This window comes from Schistocerca piceifrons, chromosome 3 (assembly GCF_021461385.2).
Source record: "Schistocerca piceifrons isolate TAMUIC-IGC-003096 chromosome 3, iqSchPice1.1, whole genome shotgun sequence".
NCBI lineage: Eukaryota > Metazoa > Arthropoda > Insecta > Orthoptera > Acrididae > Schistocerca > Schistocerca piceifrons.
The window spans coordinates 146,720,411-146,747,130 of record NC_060140.1 but is presented as its reverse complement, the minus strand read 5'-3'; the positions used below and the strand labels follow the sequence as shown (position 1 = coordinate 146,747,130).

Below are 26,720 nucleotides of genomic sequence, written 5' to 3'. Positions count from 1 at the left end.
GATTCGAACCTGCGACCGTAGCGGTCGCCCGGTTCCAGCCTATAGCACCTAGAACCGCTCGGTCAGCACAAAAACTTTAGCTTGAAACTTACTCTTTGAAACGTTGTTTTTTGTAAAGATTTTGGGTTTACAAACGTTAAAGACTGTGTCATTTCTAATAACGAGTTACCTGATATGTGATGATATCGTGTTATTAACTTGCATCTGGATTGATAGCCATAAACAGTAGTATTCTGTTGTAGTAAGCATTTTGTATAGTCAAACAACTGTGCCGAAAAGAGAATAGAGTACCTCCAAGATAGATACATTATGTGGGTTGCATACGAATCAGGCGGAACGCAATATGAGTCGTCCGGATACTTTTGAGTGTGATTGCACATAATCACGTTTCTGATTTTCATTCTGCGACGTTATCTAACGTTACAGCTTGGATATGAACTGCAAGTCTTGTATCTGAACTAAGCAACTGTGTTAAATTATCATTCTGACCTACCTATTTGCAAAATTATTTTGCTGCGAACCTGATAAACCATTCTCCTTTTCTGAAACAAGTATTTCTTTTAATTTACTGTCGTCCTTTTAAGAAACAATTTTTTTCTTGGCTTCAGTGTGTAGTTTCCGAGAAAACTCTTACATTTTTTCTTTATTAGCAACTGAAAATAACAAAGAACTACCACTCGCAATATAGAGGAGTTACACTGAGAATGTGTATGTTATAACGATAATCGTTATTTTGAATTTAAGCGTGGATGATACGTATCGACAGCATTACATGGGCCGCGGGGGTGGAATCGTAGCGTGATTATCTCTGACGCACGTTGCGAATAACAGGCAATTATATCACACAACTGACAAGCAGATCAATTCGGAGAATATCTGTAAGCCTCAGGGGGGCAGAATCCACCTTTGAACTCCCTACATTCATCCGTCAGTTCGACTGGATTTACGATGAAGCCGCTACTAATTTCTCTGCTTACATTTGAAACTTCTGCGAACGCCGGATTTTGTTGTAACGTAATGATTGGAGTGGATACTTATTCTCTATCTCACTGAGCTTCATCACTAATACCAGTTGTTCAAAGAGACTTTGCTGATGAACTGCATGAGTTTCATTAATCAGGCTTAGTGCCTGTTGGTGGTTACGTATGACTTTTAGTGTAATACCATCTCATTTGAGACATTTATTTTTACTTAACAGTTTTAGAATATCTGAACACTTTTCTCGTAGTGATGTGATATAGTGTTACTGTTCTGTGTTCAGCGAAGGTACACTTGAATCTAATAAACGCCACATTGCCGGCCGGCGTGGCCGAGCGGTTCTAGGCGCTTCAGTCTGGAACCGCGCGACCGCGACGGTCGCAGGTTCGAATCCTGCATCGGGTATGGATGTATATGATGTCTTTACGTTAGTTAGGTTTAAGTAGTTCTAAGTTCTAGGGGACTGATGACCTCAGATGTTAACTCCCATAGTGCTCAGAGCCATTTGAAACGTCACATTAAGATACTTTGGCATCTATTAACTAGTGAGATGCGCCTTTCTTCTTTTTTCTGAGCCTCTCAAAATACAAAATATTACAATAGTTTCACGCGTTTGGCAACATGTATGCCCAAGAACTTTGACCTAAGCTAAATTAAAAAAATCTTTGTGTGTCCTCCATCCTTCTAGTGGGTGGTTATGGGGACTTCGGCTGTTCAGTATGAAATGAAAATTAAAACATCTGCAGCCTTCTCTTTTGCATTTAATTTATTTACGCAACCAGTTTCGGTGTTTCATTACACATCACCTTCAGGCCCCTTGACCAAAGTATATTGGGAGGAATCCAGCTTCGTGTGCAGTCATGACAGGAGCTAGTGTTAAATGCCGGTGTCTGTAGATATCTGGTTTACACGACACTGTCCCTTCGTTCATCAAGCGACGAGTCGTTGATCACGTCATTCATCAACCGACGAGCCATTGATCCCTTCGTTTATCAACAGACGAGTCGCCAGCTGATGAACGAAGTGGTAGTGTCGTGTAAACCACAGACCTACAGGCACTGGTCATTTAATATTAGTTCCTGTTATGACTGCTCACAAGACTGGATACGTCTCTAATTAAGTTGGTCAAGGGGCCTGAGGATGGTGAATGAAACACCGAAACAGGTTGCGTAAATAAATTGAATGCAAAAGAAACGGCTGCACGTTTTTTAATTTTAATTTTCAACTAAATAAGGAAGCTACGCACCACCAGCACCATCATATCACAGTACAGATATTTAATTTTATTTCATTATTATTTTTTATTCCATGCTTCTCTTGAATCTACGAGGAGTGTTCAACAAGTAATGCAGCGCATTTTTTTCTGTGACACTTTCGGTCGCATAAATACAGAATTCGTTTTGGGACATCCTGAAATATTCCCGCTTCATCCCTATAGTTTCATGAAGATCCAACAGGTGGCAGCGCCATACGCAGGCTTTAAAATGGCGTCTGTAGCGAAGGTACGTTCCAAGCAGAGAAATGTCATTAAGTTTCTTTTGGCGAGAAACCAGAGCATTGCAGATATTCACAATCGCTTGCAAAATGTCTACGGAGACCTGTTTGTCAACGAAAGCGCGGTGAGTCATGGGCGAGATATCTGTCATCATTGAAAGAAAGTCGTGCAAACCTGTCCGACCTCACGCTTACCAGCCGGCCGCACACAGGTGTGACTCCTGCGATGTTGGAACGTGTGGACACTCTCATTCGAGGTGATCGACGGATCACGAACAAACACCTCCCTGCTCAACAAGACGGGCAGACTTTATACCAATTAGGTTCCTTTCAGAATATGGTGATGCAATAGCTCCATACTTAACAATCATATACAACTGCTCTCTCGATGAAAGGTCCGTACCCAAAGATTGGAAAGTGGCGTAGGTCGTACCAATATTCAAGAAAGGCAGTAAGAGTAACCCACTAAATTACATCCACTAGAAACAGTAATCCAATTGATACACAATCAACACGGATTTAGAAAACACCATTCTTATGAAACACAACCAGCCCGTTACTTGCACCAAGTGCAGAGCGCTATTGGCAAGATATTTCAAATTGATTCCGTATTTCTAGATTCCCAGAAGGCTTTTGACACTGTACTCACAGGCAGTTTGTAGTCAAATTGCGTGCTTAAGGGTATCGTCTCAGTTGAGTGACTAGATTCGTGATTTCCAGTCAGAGTGGTCACAGTTCGTAGTAACCGACAGAAAGTCATGGAGTAAAACAGAAGTGATCTCTGGCACTGAATATAGTGTTATAGGCCCTCTGCCGTTCCTTAACTATATAAACGATTTAGGACAGAAACTGAGCATCCGCATTAGCTTGTCTGCAGATTGTATTATCTAGTAAAGTCATCAGAAGATCAAAACAAATTGCAATATGATTTAGAAAAGATATCTGTATCGTGCGAAAATTGGCAATTAACGCCGGCCGGAGTGGCCGAGCGGTTCTAGGTGCTACAGTCTGGAACCATGCGACCGCTACGGTCGCAGGTTCGAATCCTGCCTCGGGCATGGATGTGTGTGATGTCCTTAGGTCAGCTAGGTTTAAGTAGTTCTAAGTTCTAAGGGACTTATGACCTGAGAAGTTAAGTCCCATAGTGCTCAGAGCCATTTGCCAATCAACCCTAAATAATGAAAAGTGTGAGGTCATCCACATGAGTGCTGGAAGGAATCCGTTAAACTTCGGTTACACGACAAATTAATCAAATCTAAAGACCATAAATTCAACTAAATAGCTAGGAATTACAATTACGAATAAATTACACTGGAAAGAAAACATAGGAAATGTTGTGAGAACGGCGAACGAAAGACTGGGTTTTACTGGCAGAGCACTTAGATGATGCAACAGATCTGCTATACAGACTGCCTACACTATGCTTGTCCGCCCTTTTTTAGAATACTGCTGCGCGGTGTGGGATCCTTACCAGATAGAATTAACGGAGTACACTGAGAAAGTATAAAGAAGAAGAGCAGGACGTTATGTATTGTCGAGAAATAGGAGTGACAGTGTCAATAAGATGATACAGGATTTGGGGTAGACATAATTAAAACAAAGGCATTTTTCGTTGCGTTCGAACTTCTCACGAAATTTCAATCACCAGCTTTCTCCCCCGAATGCGAAAATGTTTCGCTAGCGTCGATCTACATAGGGATAAAAGATTATAATAACAAAATAAGGGAAATCGTAGCTCACACGGAAAGACACAGGAGTCCGTTTTATTCAACGCGCAGTACGAGATTGGAACAATAGACAATTACTGTGAAGGTAGTTCGATGAACCCTCTGTCAAGCACTTCAGTGTGATTTTCAGAGTGTCCATGTGGACTACAGAAAGATTTTCGCTACCAGTCACAATAAAAAGTTATTTATTTGTCACACGACCGGTTTCCGGCTTGCGCCCATCCTCAGGTGTTTATACATTCGTGTACATGTTTATATTGCTGGAGATCATTGTATAAATAGAAAAAAATATGGACGTGAAAATGATAATAAGTGTGAAACTAAGTGGAAAAACACTCACCACAGCGTAACTATAATAATGATGCTTCATCTTTGTGTAAGTACAGATATATTTTCGACAAATGCTGCCTTGCCACTTACAATTGTCCCACTTGTATCTGTTTAGCCACCGGCAAATAACTTTTTGTATTTATACAATGATCACCAGCAATATGGACATGTACATGAATGAATAAACACCTGAGGATGGGCGCAAGCCAGAAACCGGTCGTGTGACAAATAAATAACCTTTTATTGTGACTGGTAGCGAAAATTTTTCTACAACCTATAAAGGAACAGTCACGGAGTTCAACAGCATCCACTATGGATAAAATTCATCCATGTACATGTAGCTGTAGATGTCTCTGTTGGTAGTGCTGACACACTCGTCCTCCAGACGGTGTAGTCAAACATGTGTGTCTGCTAGTTTCCCCGCCGTCTCACAGAAGATCATAAAGAGCAACGAAGGACCTTCTGTGCGGAACTGATAGCGGCTGATCTTGACAAATTTTTGTCGAACATCACCACAGCGGATGAAACATGGGTTCATCACGTCGAACTGGAAACAAAATGGCAAACCATTGAGTGGCATCACACCGCCGCTCCTCTGACGAAAATATTCAAATGCGCGCCTTCAGCAGGTAAACACGTGGCGACCGTCCTCTGGGATATGAAGGGCATATTCTGTTTGATGTCCTTCCTCAACGATCAACTCTGACGTGTGCTGCGCTACCCTCAGGAAACTGAATAAACGACTTCAGTGTGTTCGTCGCCAAAATAATACAAACGAACTTCTCCTTCTCTACGACAACGCAAGGCCTCGCACAGCCTGCGCACCGAGAGGACCTCAGAAAACTTCATTGGACTGATCTTCCTCGCCCACCCTACAGCCCGGATCCAGACACTGTTTAGTGTATTTAAGGATGAAATCCGCGGGAAGCAGTACGTGGATGATGGGGAGGTTACTGGAGCAGCAAAACGTTGGCTCCAACATAGACCAGTAGAGTGGTACAATGCGGGCATACAGGCCCTCCCAGTAAGTTGGCGTAAGGCCGGCACATTGAACGGTTTAATGTGGAAATCAGCATTTTGTAGCCAAAAGGGTGGGGATTAATATGGTGAATTGGAATCCTGAATAAAACCAACTTGCCTTCTGGAAAAAAAAATGTTGCGGTACTAACTGAACGCCCTCATAGGTCTAGACACATTCACAGATATGCTGGCGGTGCAGCACTTTTCTTGAAAATGAAGTCTTCTTTAGGGTGAGCTTCTTAACTTTCAAAGAAGAAATTTGTAGATGTACCACGTGAAAGGTACTAAGATCTTTATTGGCATTTCGACAGTGCGAGCTAACATCCCAAAGATGTTTGGGCTCACATGCTGTTCCTCTTCGTTGAAATGTCTTGGCTCAAACTCGACTAGGGTTTGAACTACACGTGTCACATTACACGCCCTAAACTATAACTTGTGGCCCTTTGGTTAAATAGTCTGGCTCATGGCAAGTTTGCGAAATTGTATCAAACTTACAACGTTAATATAACATATAACAACAGTAATAATAATATCGGGAGCTAAATTAACGACACAGAAATGATGTAGGCCACACAATTGCGATTTGGTTAGATTAGTGTTTATTCAGAAAGCAAACTAATATCGAAAGTGGTCGTATTTAGAATAACTATTTCACTCGAGCGCATATCCATTTGACACAGTTCGATCATCCACAATCTCATCGCGAATTACAAGTGCAAGACTCCACCTTGTTAACTACGCGAAAAGTTGACGTCACAGCAGGTGCGCGGCTGCTCACCGCTCAGAGACAAAGTCCCGCGATACCACACAACGCGAAATTTTCTAAGTCGTTACACTTCCTGGCTACCGAAAGAACGGCCGTCCACTTTCACCTCTCCACCAGCACTGTCCCTCTGCCCGTCCCCGGCCGCGTTTCCCGTGCGCCGGACATCCTCGCTCAACTGACTAAGGCAGTTCCCTTTCCTGAAGCCATTGATCTGACTGGCTACAGCTTATTCTACATAATTTTACATTTTAACATATTTAAATAATCAAAGCTCGTCCACTTTCACGTTCTAAATAAAGTAACAATAATATCCATAATAAACGTTAAATTATTTTACATAAAACCAATACCATGTCCTTCTTAACCTTGAATGTCACGGCCAGTAGCCTTGCACCAATGTGCTTTCTGATAAATAAATAAAGAACACAAGTAAATATTATGCACTAAACTTTACAACAAATATTCTATTACCTAATGATTCAATAAGGTGTCATGCTGTCATCGTTCAATGTGTTTTGTGTGGAGGCAATGATGATCTGATGCTTAACTGAAAATACTGATAATTTAAATTTACTATATCTTTTAAACAAATAAAGTTACAGCGTTGATATTTAAAACATTTGTCCTTTTAATGATGCTCTGCTATACGAAGTTTCGATCGTTACAATCGACCAAAGCGTTCAGATTTTAACATTCAGGTCTTTGTTACAAAACTTGTTAATTTCACTTTAACAGTAAATCCTAAACTATTATAGGTATGATGAATATTCAGTTTTATTGGGATCACCATGAAAATGTATGGTGGATGGAAGATTAAAATTACTGTGGCCTTCATTCCCTGAATTACTATAGGAGTATTCATAAATGTTTCCCTTTTGGCCACTCTAAGGTCCGCCATATTTAACACTGCTACGTCTGCCTGGCCACAAACAGCTTCTACGGGGTTTCCCTGTGACGTAGGTTCTCGTCTGTCTCATTCGCTGACTCGCACACTACAGCACTTGGACCTCATTCAGCACAATAGACGCCTGTGAATTCCCCGTCTTGTGGCGAATCTGCGCTCTTTGTGGCACACGGTCCTGGACGACAGAGTTCGTTTTACAATTCCTGAAGGCTGACTCTTTCGGCCATATACTTAAATGAGGGCGAAATGCTCGTTAACTCACAACAGTTTACGTCATCATCTGGTAGACAGAATAAAAATTTTCACAGCTTTTTCGTGATATACATACGAATGCCCACTATTGAGCAGTTTACGTACCTTTGTTTACTATTTCTTGTAGGTACAACACATTAACCGAAGATGTTAAGTTTTTGGTAGTACCAAACTCTTTCAACTGTTTTTTCTTCAAAGTTTATATGTTTTTGTAGATGCAAATTCAGGTAATAACTCTCACAAAACACTATTTTCTCTTTTGGCAGTTTTTGGTCAATGTACGAATTGAACTGGTACTATCTATAAAAGGGAGTAATTCTGCTTCGCGATTCAAATACAATGAGAGACCACTTACTTGAGCAAAAGAAGCACTGAGCAATGATAAAAATTTGTGGAGCGCTCTTTGTAAGTTGTTTCTGTGCAGATTCTATGAACTCACTCTGTGTATTAGTACTCGTTTCCATAACTTGTAGCGTAAATATGTGTTAACGCTAACGCACGCTAAGCTAAAAATTCAGTAAGAAGGTAGCTAGTCTAAATGAATTATATCATCGCTACCATCAAATGTCTGAGATAAATCTCAAAAGCCCACACTTAGTGATGTTTCAACACATAAAATTGTTTTATGTATTAACTCAGTGTATAAATAGCTGTCTCAGTAACTGGACTCCAAACTGTGATAGTCTACGTATCCCCAAATTGCATTTAAGAAAGATAACACTTGCGTGCCTTGTCTCCTCAAACACAGGAAGGCGAACGGAATGAATTCATTCGCGGCTGTGGCGTCACCGTTCAAAAGAGAGGGATTTAATCTGTCTAAGATAGCAGCCTGATTTACACTTCTCCTACACATGCGAATAACAATATTACATACCAGAAGGTGAAAAAATTTTACTAGCTTTTCAAATTTTACCTTTATGATGCTTGGTTGTTTCTGCTTATTTATATGTGTATTTTAATTTCGTTAATCTTTTCTTTATTGCGTCTTCCCAGTACTGTTTCCTTTCTTTAACGAATGTAGACAGATTCTCACTCGCTTTTGAAGATAAATTATTACAAGTTTCTGCTACAGATCCACTGTTTTTTTATGAATTTCCCACTCCCGTTAATAGATATTGCGTTGTGTGCTATGAATTAATTGACTATTTTCCTTTTGCAAATATTTCGTAAGTATTTTTTTATGTGTTAATTCCTCGATTTTTAAGAACTTTTATCAATATGTTACACTACTGCTCACAATACGAACGCACTCCTTGATCGTTTTTCGTCTACCCGAGGACCCAACAAATCAGACTGTTGATCGTAGTTTATGGAAATCTTCGCACTTCGTGATGACAATTATCTGCTCATGATCCTCCCACGATTTTTTGTATCTTAGTCAATTCCATTCAACGCGATCTGCACACTTGTTATTGTGGTTACTCTCCATTATCACGGTTTTATTTTCGAAAAATTCTTTCTAACAAGTTCATCATGATCTACAGAGTTCGCCAGAAAAATGCATACACAGTTTGTCAGGCTCTATAGAGATATCGATATTGTCGTTCGATTTGAGTTACGAGCATGTTGTAATATGGTCTTTGTCTCAACAGATGTCAGTACTTTCATTTCGGTATTGAGAAAACAAGATGGCTGGAGCACGCTTGACATTCGAGCAAAGAAAATGTATTGTGAAGCGGTTTTTCAAGTTTGATAATGTCACTGAAATGCAACGTCAGTAGAGGCGGGAGTATGAAACAGAATCGCCAACTCGCCTAACAATTAAATGCATCATAGCATGTTTGAATTGCACAGAATAATTTGTGATATTCACAAAGGAAGACAGCGTACAGCTACAACTCCTGCTTCGTCGGCTCTCGTGTTGGAAACGTTTCTTAATTCTCCACAGATGTCTGCTACGGAATGTGCTCGTGAAGTGGGGGTTAGCAGTACGAGTATTCTAAAAGTTGCAAAGTGGGAAGTTTACATTCCACGATTACTGCGCGCGATTAATGATGACGATCCTGATCGCCGAATGCAATTTTGCGAATGGTATCAGCAAATGGTAACTGATAACCAACAATTTGTGACGAAGGTAGAGTGGAGTGACGATGCACAATTTAAAATTTATGGAACCGTGAATCGGCGTAACAGTGTGTACTGGCCACCGGAAAATCCGCATGTGTATGTGGATAAAGCGGTCAGTCCACCAGGGAGTCATGGACTATCATCTAGGGGCTTACAAGGGAACCTCCCCATCGCACCCCCCTCAGATTTAGTTATAAGTTGGCACAGTGGATAGGCCTTGAAAAACTGAACACAGATCAATTGAGAAAACAGGAAGAAGTTGCGTGGAACTGTGAAAAAATAAGCAAAATATACAAACTGAGTAGTTCATGGGAAGATATGAAACATCAAGGACACTAGAAACGCAGGAGCGCCGTGGTCTCGTGGTAACGTGAGCAGCTGCAGAACGAAAGGTCTTTGGTTCAAATCTTCCATCGAGTGATAATTTTAATTTTTTATTTTCAGTTTATGTGACAAACTCTTATGTTTTCATCACTTTTTTGGGAGTGATTACCACATTCACAAGAAAACCTAAATCGGGCAAGGTAGAAGAATCTTTTTACCCATTCGCCAAGTGTACAAGTTAGCTGGGTCGACAACATATTCCTGTCATGTGACGCACATGCCGTCACCAGTGTCGTATAGAATATATCAGACGTGTTGTCCTGTGGAGGAATCGGTTGAGCTATGACCTTGCGATCAAATGTTTTCGGTTCCCATTGGAGAGGCACGTCCTTTCGTCTACTAATGTCACGGTTTTGCGGTGCGGTCGCAAAACACAGACACTAAACTTATTACAGTGAACAGTGACGTCAATGAACGAACGGACAGATAATAACTATGCAAAAATAAAGAAAGTAAAATTTTCACTCGAGGGAAGACTTGAACCATGGACCTCTCCTTCTGCAACTGCTCACGCTACCACGGGACCACGGCGCCCGTGAGCTAACGGTCTCCATCATATTGCCTATGTCGCCCATTGACTACTCAGTTTGTATATTTTGCTTATTTTTTCACAGTTCCACACAACTTCTTCCTGTTTTCTCAATTGATCTGTGTTCAGTTTATCAAGGCCTATCCACTGTGCCAACTTATAACTAAATCTGAGGGGGGTGCGATTGGGAGGTTCCCTTGTTAGTAGGAACCTTTTTCTTTGATGCTACTGTCACTGGAGAAGTGTACCTAGAAATGTTGCCCAAATGATGCTACTGTCACTGGAGAAGTGTACTTAGAAATGTTGCCCAAATCAATTTTTCCAAGTATATGCGCGGTTTATGGATCTGATGAGGAGATCTTCTAGCAACAGAACGGGGCGCCACCACACTACCACCTAGCCGTATGAGCTTTCCTGCATGTCAGTTTTCTGGGGCATTGGACTGGACGAAGAGGGCCCATTCAGTTCCCTCCACGGTGCCACATCTAACACCTATGGTCTTTTTACTCGTGGGGAACTGTTAAAGATAACGTCTATCGACGTAAGCCATGCACGCTGGAGGAACTTCGCCGGGAGATTACAGCGACATGTGCAGCGCTCTCCACTGTAACACTGACGTAGTTGCATCGACCGCTCGTCGTTCTGTTATGTGTATAGCCGCCAACGGTGAACGTTTTCAACATTTAAAGCAACCATGTGCTAAACTGAAGATTGTACAACATGTATGATCAATCATTAAATGTAAAATAAACACATAAGTAATGCGTTTCGTTCCTTAACGTGTGCATACAATTTTTGCGGCGGACTCAGTACTTCTATATCTACAACTATACTCAGCAACACAGGCTGCGATGTGTGGCGGAGGGTACCATTGTCACCTCCCTACCTTTCCTGTTAAGCTCCAGAGAAATAATCACCAAAGAACTCCGTAGACTACTAGTACCCATTCCTATGACAATCACTATTGATGCTCAGTAGCTTCTGTTGGTGATCTCCAGCTGGGGCGAGAAAAACGTACTACTGTCACTGATGGGGATGGCTAACATTGCTACAAGCAGCTCTCTCAGTAAAGGGAATTACAGAGTTAATCAGACTCCTTACTTGTTGTGGAGAGTCGAATAACAATCCAGGAATTTTCGATGTGTCTTTCCTTGAGAAGAGCTTTTCGTGAGAATCATTTTGCTTGAATAAAAGGAAGGGATATGGATTGAACTTCAAAAAAATCCTGATTTAAACGTAATAGTCATACAACAGTTTCAACCGTAACTTCGTCCCAGACCACAAAAACCCATAACGACACCTATCTTTGATGAATAGGTCTGCGAACCCACGGATGCTTTGCGGCAGGACCTGCTGCTAATCTCCAAAAATGAATGCTGCTCAATGAAGACCAGTCTACGGACTCCATATTTCTCTTAATAACACGAGCTGCTTCTAACAAGGGAACCTCCCCATCGCACCCCCCCCCCCCCCCCCCCTCAGATTTAGTTATAAGTTGACACAGTGGATAGGCCTTGAAAAACTGAACACAGATCAATCGAAAAAACAGGAAGAAGTTGTGTGGAACTATGAAAAAATAAGAAAACTATACAACTGAGTAGTCCATGCGCAAAATAGGCAACATCAAGGATAGTGCGAGCTCAGGAGCGCCGTGGTCCCGTGGTTAGCGTGAGCAGCTGCGGAAGGAGAGGTTCTTGGTACAAGTCTACCCTCGAGTGAAAAGTTCAATTTTTTATTTTCAGACAATTATCAAAGTCCAGGCACTCACACACAATCAATTTCGCTCTCCAAAATTCCAGGACATGTTCAGATTTGCTTGGACATATGCAGGATTTGACGGTCTACCCACGGAAAAATTTGAAAACATTAAAAACATATGTTTTGACACAGCACAGGGAAAACTGAGCGACTGTGAAACTGTTGCATTCATTTGTTCCAGTTTATGTGACAAACTCTTATGTTTTCATCACTTTTTTGGGAATGATTATCACCTCCACAAGTGTGGTGTGCGTACTGTAAGACCTTCGGTACACACACCATCAGATTATTTGGCTTGTCGCTCTAACGAAGTAGGCGAGTTTCAGCAATATGTCTCGTGGTCTTATCGTGACGTGTTTATCTTCTGCCGTTAGGTCAGACGATAGAAATGCCACTTGCACGCTTAGAGTAGCAGATTGACGGTGACCAACTTTAAACACAACTTGATTAATTTTCAAACACATTTATTGAAATAATAACAAGCATAAAAATAACTTAACTTGGTTCTGGACGCTATTTACAATTGACAATCTGAAGTTCCTTTGGGTCTTGGTACGTTAATCTTATTCTCACATCTATGATACTTGACAAAGTGTCTTACATTTCTCTTCATGGCTATGTACAGGAATATGATAATCTTATTAGGCGCAGACTGAAACATGACTACAGACTAATGCAGACTGGTACCGACTGGTGCAGACAAATGCAGACTGACTAATCGGAGGTCTGTACACTCGTTATAATACCTCGAGCGTTCAGGTATCACTGCGCGAGTGTGATCCGCGAGGAGAAAAGGTTCTACGATAGCATCAATCTCATTGGCTGCGTGACATATTAATACGCGGATCGGCGGAAGCAGAATTTGGTCCGTCTTTACGGCAGCGCCATCTCGTAGAGCGGAGACGGACAAGCGCTGCGCCTGCGCTGTTGTGCTTAGCGGGGCGCGCTTTAGTGGGAAAGTTGTGTACGCGCTGCCTACGAGGAACTATATACACAACAACAAGAAAACCTAAATCGGGCAGGTAGAAGAATCTTTTTACCCATTCGCCAAGTGTACAAGTTAGGTGGGTCGACAACATATTCCTATTATGTGACGCACATGCCGTCACCAGTGTCGTATAGAATATATCAGACGTGTTTTGCTGTGGAGGAATCGGTTGACTTATGACCTTGGGATCAAATGTTTTCGGTTCCCATTGGAGAGGCACGTCCTTTCGTCTACTAATCGCACGGTTTTGCGGTGCGGTCGCAAAACACAGACACTAAACTTATTACAGTGAACAGAGACGTCAATGTGTGGTGTCACCGCCAGACACTATACTTGCTAGGTGGTAGCCTTTAAATCGGCCGCGGTCCGTTAGTATACGTAGGACCCGCGTGTCGCCACTGTCAGTGATTGCAGACCGAGCGCCGCCACACGGCAGGTTTAGAGAGACGTCCTAGCACTCGCCCCAGTTGTACAGTCGACTTTGCTAGCGATGGTTCACTGACAAATTACGCTCTCATTTGCCGAGACGGTAGTTAGCATAGCCTTCAGCTACGTCATTTGCTACGACCTAGCAAGGCGCCATTATCATTTGCTATTTATTTTGTGATGCATGTACCGTCAGACCGATGTTCACCAATTATGGATTAAAGTTAAGTATTCCAGAAGCTACGTACCTTTTTTGCTAGTATAATTACTTTACCTGTTCCAGACCTCACGCCAGCCTGCGTGAGCTTAAACGCGTGCCTTTCGGCTACCTCCTAGTGGCTTGGCTGTCTTGCCAAGTCACAACACAATGAACGAACGGACAGATCATGACTTTGCGAAAATAAAGAAAGTAAACTTTTCACTCAAGGGAAGACTTGAACCAAGGACCTCTCTTTCCGCAGCTGCTCACGCTAACCACGGGACCACGGCGCTCCTGAGCTCGCGCCTTCCTTGATGTTGCCTATGTTCCGCATGGACTACTCAGTTTGTATATTTTGCTTATTTTTTTCATAGTTCCACACAACTTCTTCCTGTTTTCTCGATTGATCTGTGTTCAGTTTTTCAAGGTCTACCCACTGTGCCAACTTATGGGGAGATTCCCTTGTAAGAAAGAATTTCGGCTGCAACGTCAAATAGGGGCACTGACCCTGCAGCTTAGACGTGTAAGGTGAAAGCCACTCTGGTACTGGGTTTATGATTGGCACCAAACAGTTAACAGGGGAAGGGAGGCACGAGGTCGAGTACTTACGATGGAAAGCACCCAGCGGCCGCCGATTAATGTGCCCGAGTGAGCGATGGTGGCGGCAGTCGCGACGTCCCACTCCACCATCACTCCGGAGACGTCCATCTGGAACACAGAGAGTGCTTCAGCATCAAGTAACTGTCAACCTTACCGCTGGCAGAGAAGTCTGCGTACGTATACTGTCTGTTTACACAGAGAGCAGCTCGCGTACATCGTGAAAACTGAGATCATCCAACTTTATCGTAGAAGCTTTTAGAATACTATTGGATGATAGTATATAAGGGAGACTGCTCTACTTTTCTATTTATCTACTTTAAATTAGCCAGAATTCTATGGATGCTGCTGAGAGCGGTCTCTATGTTGTGAAAACAAATTTGTGATGTACATTTTATTTAAGTATAATATAGAGAAATGACTTAGCATTATGAATTATAATATCACAGAGCTCATATTAATTACGAGGGTGAGTCAAATGAAAACCTTAAATTTGTAATAACAAATCGAAATTTCGCGCCGTTATCCTGTAAGTTGAAAAGCGTGCTACAAACAGCGTGCAGAATGGCCTGTAGGTGGCAGCATAGTGCAGATGCACACACATACCGTCGCAGTATCAGTATAAAGAGGGCCGCCCAATTTGCGACTTGCACCAGGGAAGAACAGCGTTCTATTATTCGGTTTTTGCGAAGTGAAGGTGTGAAACCTACTGAAATTAATCGACGAACGAAGGTTCAGTGCGGTGATGCATGTTCGTCACAGCAGCAAGTCTACGAATGGTGCAGGAAGTTCGTAAATGGTGTGACTTCAGTGGAAGATGCTCCTCGTCCAGGTCAGGCACAACGAGTTGTGACTCCACAGGACATTGCAGCAGTTGAAGCCATAGTGAAGGGAAACCGCCGAGTGACACTGAATGACATTACAGATTAGTCACGGGTCAGCACACCACATTGTGCATGATGTGCTCCAGTTTCACAAAGTGTTGCAACAATCACAGACCTGCATTTTGAGTGTCTTCCTCATCGACCATACCCACCAGACCTTTCCCCAGGTGATTTCCATATGTTTGGACCACTCAAAGACGAAATGGGAGGAAAGAAGTTCCGTTCCGATGAAGAGGTACGCCACGCGGCGGATGAGAGGTTGCGCGGACTACCAAAAGAATTTTTTTCTAAAGGAATTTATGCACTTTCTAAGTGCTGAAGGAATTGCATTGGGCGTGGGGGAGATTATGTTGAAAAGTGATACAGCTTTGTACCACTTCTGCACAATAAATAGTATTTAAAAAATATCTAAGGTTTTCATTTGACTCACCCTCGTAAAAAAGAAATTAAAATATTAATTTTGAGAAATTTTGTGAAGATACTCTTCAGTGAAATAGAACGAGTTAATAGAAAGTTCTTTAATTTAGCTTTGACCTCCACCACATTACCCATAAGACACGTAGTATACTTCGCCAGATTGTTGAATACACATCTAGATATGTATCTCAATCCTTTCTATGCCAAAAGTTTTTTATAGTACAAAAGGCGTTCAATAAGCAACGCAACACATTTTCCTTATTATTTATTCCACGCTATTCTAACTAAAAGGCCGTATTTTTCAAGATAATCTCCGTTCAGTGTGACGTCCCTACGTCGCCTTACTGGAAGGGCCTGTATGCACGCACGGTACTACTCTACTGGTCGACGTCGGAGTCAACGTCTTGCTGCATAAATAACCTGCACATCATCCACGTACCGCTTCCTACGGACTGGATCCTTCATTGGGCCAAACAGATGAAAGCCGAAAGGTGCGAGATGGTGGCTGGAGGATGGATGAGGAAGAACAGTCCAATGAGGTTCTGTGAGCTCCTCTCGGGTGCGCAGACGTGTGTGAAGCCTTATGTTGTCATGGAGCAGAAGTTTGTTTGCAATTTTGTGTTTTTTATTTTATTTTATCGTACGGCTAGGGCCCCCCGTCGGGCAGACCGTTCGCCGGGTGCCAGACATCCAATTTGACGCCACTTCGGCGGCCTGCAGCCGATGAAGATGATGGGATGATGATGAGGACAGCGCAACACCCAGTCTCTGGTCGGAGAAAATTCCCTGACCCAGCCGGGAATCGAACCCGGGCCCAGAGGATTGACAATCCGTCACGCTGGCCATTCAGCTATCGGGAGCGGACAGTTTTGTGGTGATGAACACACTGAAATCTTTTCTTCAGTTTCCTTAGGGTAGCACAATACACTTCAGAACTGATCGTTGCACCATGAGGTAGGACATCAAAGAGAGTCCCAGAAGACCGTCGCCATGACTTATCGGCTTAGGGTGCGGCTTTGAACTTTTTCGTCGGAGGAGAGGTGGTGTGGCCGTTTCGTTTCTGGTTCGAAGTGATGAACCCACATTTCATCGCCTGTGACGATGTTCGACAAAAAACTGTCGCGATCAGCCTCGTATCGCGCAAGCAATTCCGCCCAGACGGTCGTTCTTTGCTCCTTATTGTCTTCTGTTAGGTTGCGAGGAAGCCAGCAGGCACACACCTTAGAGTATTCCAACCGGTGGGCGAGTGCTTCAGCACTACCAACACAGACGTCCAGTTGTGCAGCGAGGTGTTTGTGATTCTTCGATACCTCGAAAGAGAGAGTCTGCACTTTCCAACACTGCAGGAGTCACAGCTGTGTGCGGCCGGTTGGCACGCGGGAGATCGACAAGTTTTCCTCTGGACCTTGTAGCGTTGATGACAGACGCCTCGCTTACCGACTCACTCTGCTTTGTTTTACTGCCTGGTCTTCGTAGACATTCTGCAAGCGCCTATGAATATCTGTGACGCCCTGATTTACCGCTAAAAGAAACTCAAAGACAGTTCTGTGCCTGGAACCCAACTCCGTTATAGACGCCGATTTGATGGCTATGTATAGCGCCGCTGTCTATAGGAACTTCATGAAGCTATAAGCGCTGAAACGAGATTATTCCACTTTTTCCCACAACAAATTCCACATTTTTTTCAACCTTATTGGGTGCGAAAAAATGCCTTGCTTAATTATGAAGGGTCCCTCGTGTAACGTTTGAAAGTATGTTGGAATGTTTACTTGCATGAGAGGCTATGCAAGTGCTAAGTGTTTGTCTTAAGTTTTTAGCTCCAAAATGCTTTCTTACAGTTCTGAATAGCTAATGCACTCCTATCCTAAAACATGTGAATAATCACTGCTGTTTATAGATTTCTCGTTCCATGCGGCAGGCAGATGGCTTGATTTTCTTGCTGTCTCATTGGTTATGTATTTATAAATACCCATGACATACTTCACCACTTCAACATTTGGCATACGAGTGTATCGGACACGGAAATACTTTCTGTTGTGCATCACAAATACCAAGTTTGTCCACTGTTACGATCGCTGTCATGCTTCCATTATTGTTGAAGAAAGCATTTATTTGTTCCACAGATGGTTCAAATGGTTCAAATGGCTCTGAGCACTATGGGACTTAGCTTCTGAGGTCATCAGTCCCCTAGAACTTAGAACTACTTAAACCTAACTAACCTAAGGACATCACACACATCCATGCCCGAGGCAGGATTCAAAACTGCGACCGTAGCGGTCGCGCGGTTCCAGACTGTAGCGCCTAGGACAGCTCGGCAACACCGGCCGGCTTCACAGATGGTACATGAATAAAAACGCGTTTCCCTTTGCTAACAATTTCAGTTCTGTTATATAGCTGCTCAGCCAGGAAGGAAGCAACAGAGAGTTCCACGGTTCAGTTACTTAGTATGTTTTATCGTTTCGAAAAACAGGGTTCCCACAGACAAGTAGCACCTTAAATCTCTTGAATCGTGTCGGAACAAAGACTACGACCGATATGGGGAAGCGTTAACTTACACACCCCAACTGTTAGTTTGCTGCTAGGTTATTTGGAAGTGATTCCATATTAATTCGATGCCCTAAATTCAAACATGGCACCTTTGCGTAAGTGCTCAAATTTTTATGATATAACAATTCAGTGAAAATATGTTAGACTGTTTTAAGTTAAATCCTAGAATCAAATCAAAAAATTACTCCAAATTTTTCGTATTATATTATACAGATATTATTATGTACACAAATAAAGGAGAAAGTCTTCGCCGAAACCAGTTAATCGCTGAACACTTCGGAAGGTTCTTTTTCGTGACATTCTTGAATGTATTTTGGAACAGTACCTATTTAATCCCCAGCAGTATCTGCCGTCATGTGAGAAAGTTTACCAGATTTAAGTCCGCACAAATCATTCCAATACCGAAGCTATCGTGTTACGTTCTTTCATTTTGGTTGACTAAGCAGTTGTTGTTGAATCGTATTTGGCTCTGAGCACTATGGGACTTAACATCTGAGGTCATCAATCCCCTAGAACTTAGAACTACTTAAACCGAACTAACTTAAAGACATCACACACAACCGTGCCCGAGGCATGATTGGAACCTGCGACCGTAGCGGACGAGCGGTTCCAGACTGTAGCGCCTAGACCGGCTCGGCCACTCCGGACGGCGAATCGTATTTGTTCACATTGATGTAGAAGGACAAATTTCAAATTCGCTTTCAGCTACCAATAAATATACGCCCATTATCTGGAAAATATTCAGGAAGACCGATCTTTATTTCTGAGAGTCCTGTAATTTCGAGACAAAATATAAGATAGTCTTCTGGCGAGAAGAAAGGTAGTAAAACATTTTCTCTTCTACGGTAAATTTTTGTCTTTCAACCTGGAAGCCAGTAATTCATAAGCTTCTTTTGACAGATTGACATCTCTGGTGATGCCATTTATTCAACCTGATTGAATCGATACTTGGCGACCTCGCTTTAAGCGAACAGCAGTACAGTAGTACTTTAAGCAGTCGGCACACGGGACGAAGTAGCTAAAGTTGACGTGGCGCTTTACGAGTTTTGTGACGTCACTTCTTGCTATTTCACGTTGAGGAGCCATTTCGTCATATGAAACACAAAGTAAGTTCTACGATATTTCGGCGACGTGTCACGTAAAGTAGAACCAATAGGAAGCAAGGACGTTCGCTAGTCATACGCAGAAACCTTGAGGCCCACAGAAAACAATATGCCATATTGTATTTTTCATGTTCAGTAAAAGCCTATATTCGGTGGGTTTTATGTTATACTTTACACCCCACGAATATATGCTATTTCTAACAAGGGAACCTCCCCATCGCACCCCCCTCAGATTTAGTTATAAGTTGGCACAGTGGATACGCCTTGAAAAACTGAACACAGATCAATCGAGAAAACAGGAAGAAGTTGTGTGGAACTATAAAAAAATAAGCAAAATATACAAACTGAGTAGTCCACGCAATCATAGGCAACATCAAAAATAATCTAAAATCAGGAGCGCCGTGGTCCCGTCGTTAGCGTGAGCAGCCCCGGAACGAGAGGACCTTGGTTCAAGTCTCCCCTCGAGCGAAAAATTTTTCTTTATTTTCGCTAAGTTATGATCTGTCCATTCGTTGATTGACGTCTCTGTTCACTGTAATAAGTTTAGTGTCAGTGTTTTGCCACCGCACCGCAAAACCGTGCGATTAGTAGACGAAAGGACATGCCTCTCCAATGGGAACCGAAAACATTTGATCGCAAGGTGATAGATCAACCGATTCCTCCACTGGAAAACACGTCTGATATATTCTATACGACACTGGTGACGGCATGTGCGTCACATGACGGGAATATGTTGTCGACCCACCTAACTTGTACACTTGGCGAATGGGTAAAAAGAATCTTCTACCTTGTGGATGTGATAATCACTACCAAAAAGGTGATGAAAACATAAGAGTTTGTCACATAAACTGCAACAAATGAATCCAAAAGTCTCACAGTCGCACACTTTTCCCTGTGCTATGGCAAAACATATGTTTTTAACGTTTTCAAATTTTTCCGTTTGTAGACCGTCAAATCCTGCATATGTCCAAGCAAATCTGAACATGTCCTGGAATTTTGGAGAGCGAAGTTGATTATGTGTGAGTGCCTGAACTTTGATAATTGTCTGAAAATAAAAAATTGAAATTTTTGCTCGAAGGAAGACTTGAACCTCTCGTTCCGCAGCTGCTCACGCTAACCACGGGACCACGGCGCTTATGAGGTCTATCTATGCTTGAAACTGCTTATCTTGCGCATGGACTACTCAGTTTGTATATTTTGCTTATTTTTTCATAGTTCCACACAACTTCTTCCTGTTTTCTCGATTGATCTGTGTTCAGTTTTTCAAGGTCTATCCACCGTGGCAACTTATAACTAAATCTGAGGGGGGTGCGATGGGGAGGTTCCCTTGTAAGAACCAGCACATTGAATGTTTCGAGAACGAATCGTTATTAGTACGACTTGTTGTAATAAAACGAAAACGTCATGTTGGTGTTTAAATAATTTCCGCGCTATAACTAGCAGGTTCTGAGAATAAGCCGTTTTAAGGCAACAGCACATTGAAGATTTATGAAAAACGTGTCCTTCTTGTTAGGATTTGCTACACTTAAATGTAAATTAATAACATTTTCGCGATTAAAGCCTGTAAAAGACTAAGACATAAAATACAAAATCTATTAGAACGGAGCTACATTCTAGTGTAGTGAGTAAAGGCACCACATTACGAAAGCGAGATTACTTCGATTGAAGGTGCAAGTTCTGTAATATCTAGCTTTTTAAACTTAGTGTTTTTTAAAAGGTTGTGGGACTTACTTATGAAATTAACAGAAACAAATTGTGTAGTACTTGATGTTATATAAACATAAGTACGTTCTCTGTTGGTAAAGAGTTTGTTCGGTTTGACGAAGCTGATGCCATTACTGACTGGACATGTATCCTTCCTTCTTCTCTTATTACATGTTCACGATTATTAAAGTTTTTACTTACGTGTATCACAGAAACAACAACATGACTAGCGTATGTACAAGGGAGGAAATGTGCGTTTTAATAGAGCTAACGTAGGGATTTTACGTGCGTCCATTTTCACGAACAAACTGTACTGTTTGCGATCAAAATAAAGCTGACAACTGCTGCTGGTGAGCGCTGAGAGCACAAAATCACGCTAACGAGATCGTCTCGTGTGACGACGGTGGTGTGTTTCGTGACGCGGATATCCCGTCTGTGGGCACGTCAACGTTAGCCGCCTCCTTTCGTTTGCCGGTGGCTTTATCCAGTGCGCTACCGTGATCAGTAACGTGAACTCGTCAGGATACTGAGTCGTTTTAGACTCACGTTCACCTGGTAAAACAAAGTGCAGACTAACGACGTTTGCATATAAACAATGGCGCAAGAAACACAAACGCTTACGACAACACTCAGAGCCATGGCGATTCATTAGACAGCTCCCTTGTAAGTCTTTTGAGTAACTTGGAGGAATAAATGCACACCAGAAAGAAACCAGTAACTGTCGTAAAATTAGGTTGTGTCCTGAAACTGGAATCCAGTTTTTCGATTTCTTTTAACCAAAATCTGCCCTTTAATTTAGCTTGTTGTTAAATTACAAATCTAAAATAATATTTATGCCACGTACACACACATCTCCAAACACTGATATACAGTAAAGAGCCAAAGGAACTGGTACACCTGCCTAATATCGTGTAGGGCCCCCGCAAGCACGCAGAATTGCCGCAACACGACGTCACGTGGACTCGACTCATGTCTGAAGTAGTGCTGGAGGAAAATGACATCATGAATCCTGCAGGACTGTCCATAAATCCGTAAGAGTACGAGGGCGTGGAGATCTCTTCTGAACAGCACGTTGCAAGGCATCCCAGATATGCTCAATAATGTCCATGTCTGCGGAGTTTGGTGGCCAGAGGAAGTGTTTAAACTCAGAGGAGTCTTCCTGGAGCCACTCTGTAGCAATTCTGGAAGTGTGGGGTGTCGCATTCCTCTGCTGGAATTTCCCAAGTCCGTCGGAACGCACAACGGACATGAATGGATGCTTACGTACTTGTCACCTGTCAGAGCCGTGTCTAGACGTATTAGGGATCCCATGTCACTCCAACAGCACATGCCTCACATCATTATAGAGCCTTCACCACCTTCAAAAGTCCCCTGCTGACATGCAGGATCCATAGATTGATAAGGTTGTCTCCACACCCGTACATGTCCATCCGCTTGACACAATGTGAAACGAGACTTGTCCGATCAGGCAACAAGTTTCCAGTCATCAACAATCCAATGTCGGTGTTGACGGGCACAGGCGAGGAGAAAAGCTTTGTGTTGTGCACTCATTAAGGGTACTCGAGTGGTCCTTCGTCTCCGAAAGCCCATATCGATGATGTGTCGTTGAATGGTTCTCACGCTGGCACTTGCTGACGGCCCAGCATTGAAATTTACCATGATAAGTACAACCGTCGTGCTACTAGCGAAAAAAGTATTCCATTTCGGGATCATTTGCTTTAAACTGCCGTTTATGTCATACGTCATAAGTAATTAAATTAGCTATTAGAACATAGCCTTATCTCACTACACACACACACACACACACACACACACACACACACACACACACACACACACACGCACAAGCAAGCACGCATAAATAAAAATAGAATTAATCAGAGTTGGTAAAATTCATGCTATAGCCTGCGTAAAGCCTGTAGCTAAACTTTATTTATACAGAAATGCGTGGCTGGTAGATCAAGCAAACCAGCACAGGTTGTCCCAAACCTTCAGCGTCAAAACTATACGGTACTCTGAGATAAGGAAAGAATGATCCCAAGTAAATACACTTCGTGACAAAAAAGTGAAGCACTGGTCGAACGTCAGTGTAACTTCGTACATATGCACACCACCAGCTGGTATTTAAATGATTAAGGCTGAAATTCTCTGTGACAGATAAGACGGCCACCAGGGTACATTAGTGTTGTTCGTGGTTAGTGTTGTTACCAGGCCTCGTAGGACATAACAGGGGCGTGGACGGCATCAAATGTTGCGTGGTAACTGAGAATGATACGGAGACGCCGTGTATTCGTTTGAGAGAGCGATATCAGCACCTGACAGAGTTCGAAAGCGCCATCCTTACGGGTCCCCGTTCGACAGACAGGTCGCATCGTGCAATACCTTTATTTGCGGGGTATTCGGATTTGACAGTGGCTCGATGTCTGACTGCATGGGAACATGAGGGCAGGCAGACTTGTCGCCAAGGCTGCAGTCGACAACGTCCACCAAGGGAGTACCGCCGTATTATGTGCACCAGGAAGATTCTAACCACATCATCACCTGCCACCCGAGAATAAGTGATGCGGTCGCAGGTTCGAATCCTGCCTCGGGCATGGATGTGTGTGGTGTTCTTAGGTTAGTTAGGTTTAAGTAGTTCTAAGTTCTAGGGGACTGATGATCTTAGAAGTTAAGTCCCATAGTGCTCAGAGCCATTTGAACCATTTTTTGAACAATAAGTGATGGACTGCTTGCAACATTCTGCGTCGTCCTGCACCATCAGCCAGAGACCAGCAGCAGCCGGACTGGGGAATTGCTGTACAGTACACAGGTTGCCGTTAACGCCACAACGCAAACGATTGCGTTTGGAGTGGTGCTGCACTGAACAACATGGATTGATGATGAATGGCGTCGCACTGTGAACAGGGATGAACCGCGGTTCTACACTAGCCCGCAGATGACCATCATTGGCGAGCATTTCGGCGACATTGTTCCAATGTTTTGGAGGGTCGCAGTGGTAGTACTCTCGGGGGCAAGGTAACGGGAGCCATCAGCATGACTTCAGGTCACGGATGGTAGTCACTGAAGGACGTCTGACAGCAAGACGATACGTCACGTGCATCATGCGTTCTCATGCGTTACTTTTCATGTGACAACACTGTTGTGACATTTTTCAATGGGACAATGCTCGTGGACACATGGTACGTGATTTTACGAAGTGTACAAGTGATGCTGAGGTACTCTCCCGACCAGCAAGATCCCCAGTTACGTCTTCGACAGAACAGGTGCGAGACCATCTTGGATGTCAAGTCCACCCCAGCGCCAGTAGCCAGGATGTCAAGGAACAGTTACAATAGTTGTGGGCCATCTTGCTTCAAGACAGGATACCACGGTCAAAGGGGGTGCAACGCCATGCTGATAAGTGGAATTTTACTGGCAAGTAGTTTGTAAATGTCACTCGATTTTGTAATCACTGAAATAATCCCACATACCTCTTCAACCAGTGAAGTTCCATTTCATTTCCTCCTCGCCTTCCGGGCGCCTCACTTATTTGACGCGAACGGTGTTTAGTTTTTCCTGATAAAGACCGTCTATACCTATAACAACTTAAGTTATAGCAACAGTCCAGAAAGATGACTGCGAGCATCAGTGCTTGCGTCACGATGACGTACAGCATTTTGCGCAGTCTCTTAAATATCCTTACGATGAGACAAGCAACCAGGCTCTATCAAAAACCTGTTCTACAGTTTCTTGTGGGGAGATTTCACGCACAAACGGCGTCATGTAGCTCCTTAAAAGCCGTAAGAGTGCGATCTGCCGATTGCACCGGAATCGAGACAGGACTTTCCCTTCTGATCCAACGATAATGATATCCGTTGTTCATGTAATCACAGATGTATGGAATCACATCCTGTGACTGACAACGAAAGGTTAGGTGTCCACCAACTGCGGTAGCACATCTCATACGAACACCAGAAACTGGGAGCCAGCTAAGAGGTTCTTCACCAGCAGTGCTGCTGAAACGAGTATGGTTCACTCCCGACATGCTAATTGCTGACGCTGGAAGCATTATCATGATGAAAAATGTCGTGTGGCTAGGGACTAACGTCGGGTAGACCGGTCGCCACTTCGGCGACTTGCGCGTCGATAGGGATGATATGATGATGAAGACAACACCCAGTCCCTGAGCTGAGAAAATCTCCAACATAGCCAGGAATGGAACCCGGGCCCCTCTGCATGGCAATTTCCTACGCTGAGCACTCAGCTATCGAGGCGGACATTATCATGATTAAAACAGACATCTGTGAACAATGTAAATAGCGGGACGTTCGGCACTGCAGTAATGCGGTGGGTAACCCACTGACTAAACTGAACTCTGAGTTGTAAAACGTTTGGCCCCATTACTTCTACGCGTTGCTTAGGATAGGGATTTCCTTACTACATCAGTACTCTGTATGCTGTATTTGTCGAAGTGTGTATTTCATCACCAAGTTGAAGGATTCTTTCATTGTGCCTTTAATGACACAGTTTGTCATAAATTTCTACACCAGACGGTAAATTCATTTCAATCAGTTATAACTCTGCTGCGAAACTTTCCTCTTCGCATTCTTTCGGCTTCCCGAACGTTACATCCTGCTACGCCAAGCATTAAATGCACGTGTGAAAGTTCCTGTGGCGGGAGCGGGTAAGGCTCGGCGACCATCCATTAACTTTAAATATTGGTAAACTCCACCACGCACACACCAACTGTTACAGTATATTGTTTTCCACGGTAGTGCCTCACAACACTGTAGGAACATATATTTAAGTCAGCTATAATTAGAAGCCTCTACGGCCTCACGTATTTCATAGGTTTATCAGAAGTGTCATCCGCATCTTGTACGCTTCAGCTAACACTCCCGATTTAGCATGTGAACAATGTGCTGATAATCTCGAGTTGTCTTTGCAGAAGATGTAAGTGGTCTCTACTTTCTTCCAGTTGCAGACACGTGAGTCACTGCTACTATGGAAAGACCTTATACCAGGCTCATCCAAGAATTGCGCCCCGCGGGCGCAAGGCAGTGTAGTTCAGCGCCCCGTCCGCGACCGTGTGTCGCTAGTGTCGGCATAGGAGCGAGGGAGACAGCTGCGGAGCGAGTGAGACCGCGCAGCACTGCTCTGCCCTGGACTGTCCCGCGGTCTGATCCAACGTAAACAAAATATTCTATTTTAGAAATAGTTTTATGTAAGGGATATAGTGTCTCATTCTTACTTTTAGTAGTTACAAGTAAAAATTTTTTGTTATACTTCGTGCTACAGCTTTTTGTATCATTTTTCAGAGTTTAGAAATCGGATCCTTAGTTTGCTGTTTTGTACGTAATAATTTTAACTGACCACGTTTGAAAACTTATTAAAAATAGAATTAAGGTTATAAAGCTCTTTAATTCTTACAGTCAACATTGTTAAAGAAGACAATTAACATTTTACACGTTTTTCTTTTTCGAGGAAACGATTTTGTCTAGGTTTGGTACAATATTCCGTGAAACTGCTAACCTCAAAGAATTAGTCAAATTTTTATCGCCAAGTAATGAACGGTTCTTAGTTTTACCCAGCTTTAAAAGAGAGAAAAAGCTCTCACAAATATACGTAGAACCAAACATTGAGAGAAATTTGGCCGCGTGCTTGTGC

The 26,720-nt window shown here is 42.9% G+C and overlaps 1 protein-coding gene across 1 annotated transcript in view; it reads right to left on the bottom strand.

Annotated features, from left to right (window-relative positions):
* Window positions 1-26,720, bottom strand: part of LOC124788470 (peroxisomal leader peptide-processing protease-like) — a 1,192,842-nt gene that overhangs the window by 112,201 nt on the left and 1,053,921 nt on the right. Inside the window, exon 5 of the mRNA XM_047255741.1 lies at window positions 14,432-14,530. Within this exon, the coding sequence (XP_047111697.1) occupies window positions 14,432-14,530 (99 nt within the window). The remainder of the gene's footprint in view (window positions 1-14,431; window positions 14,531-26,720) is intronic.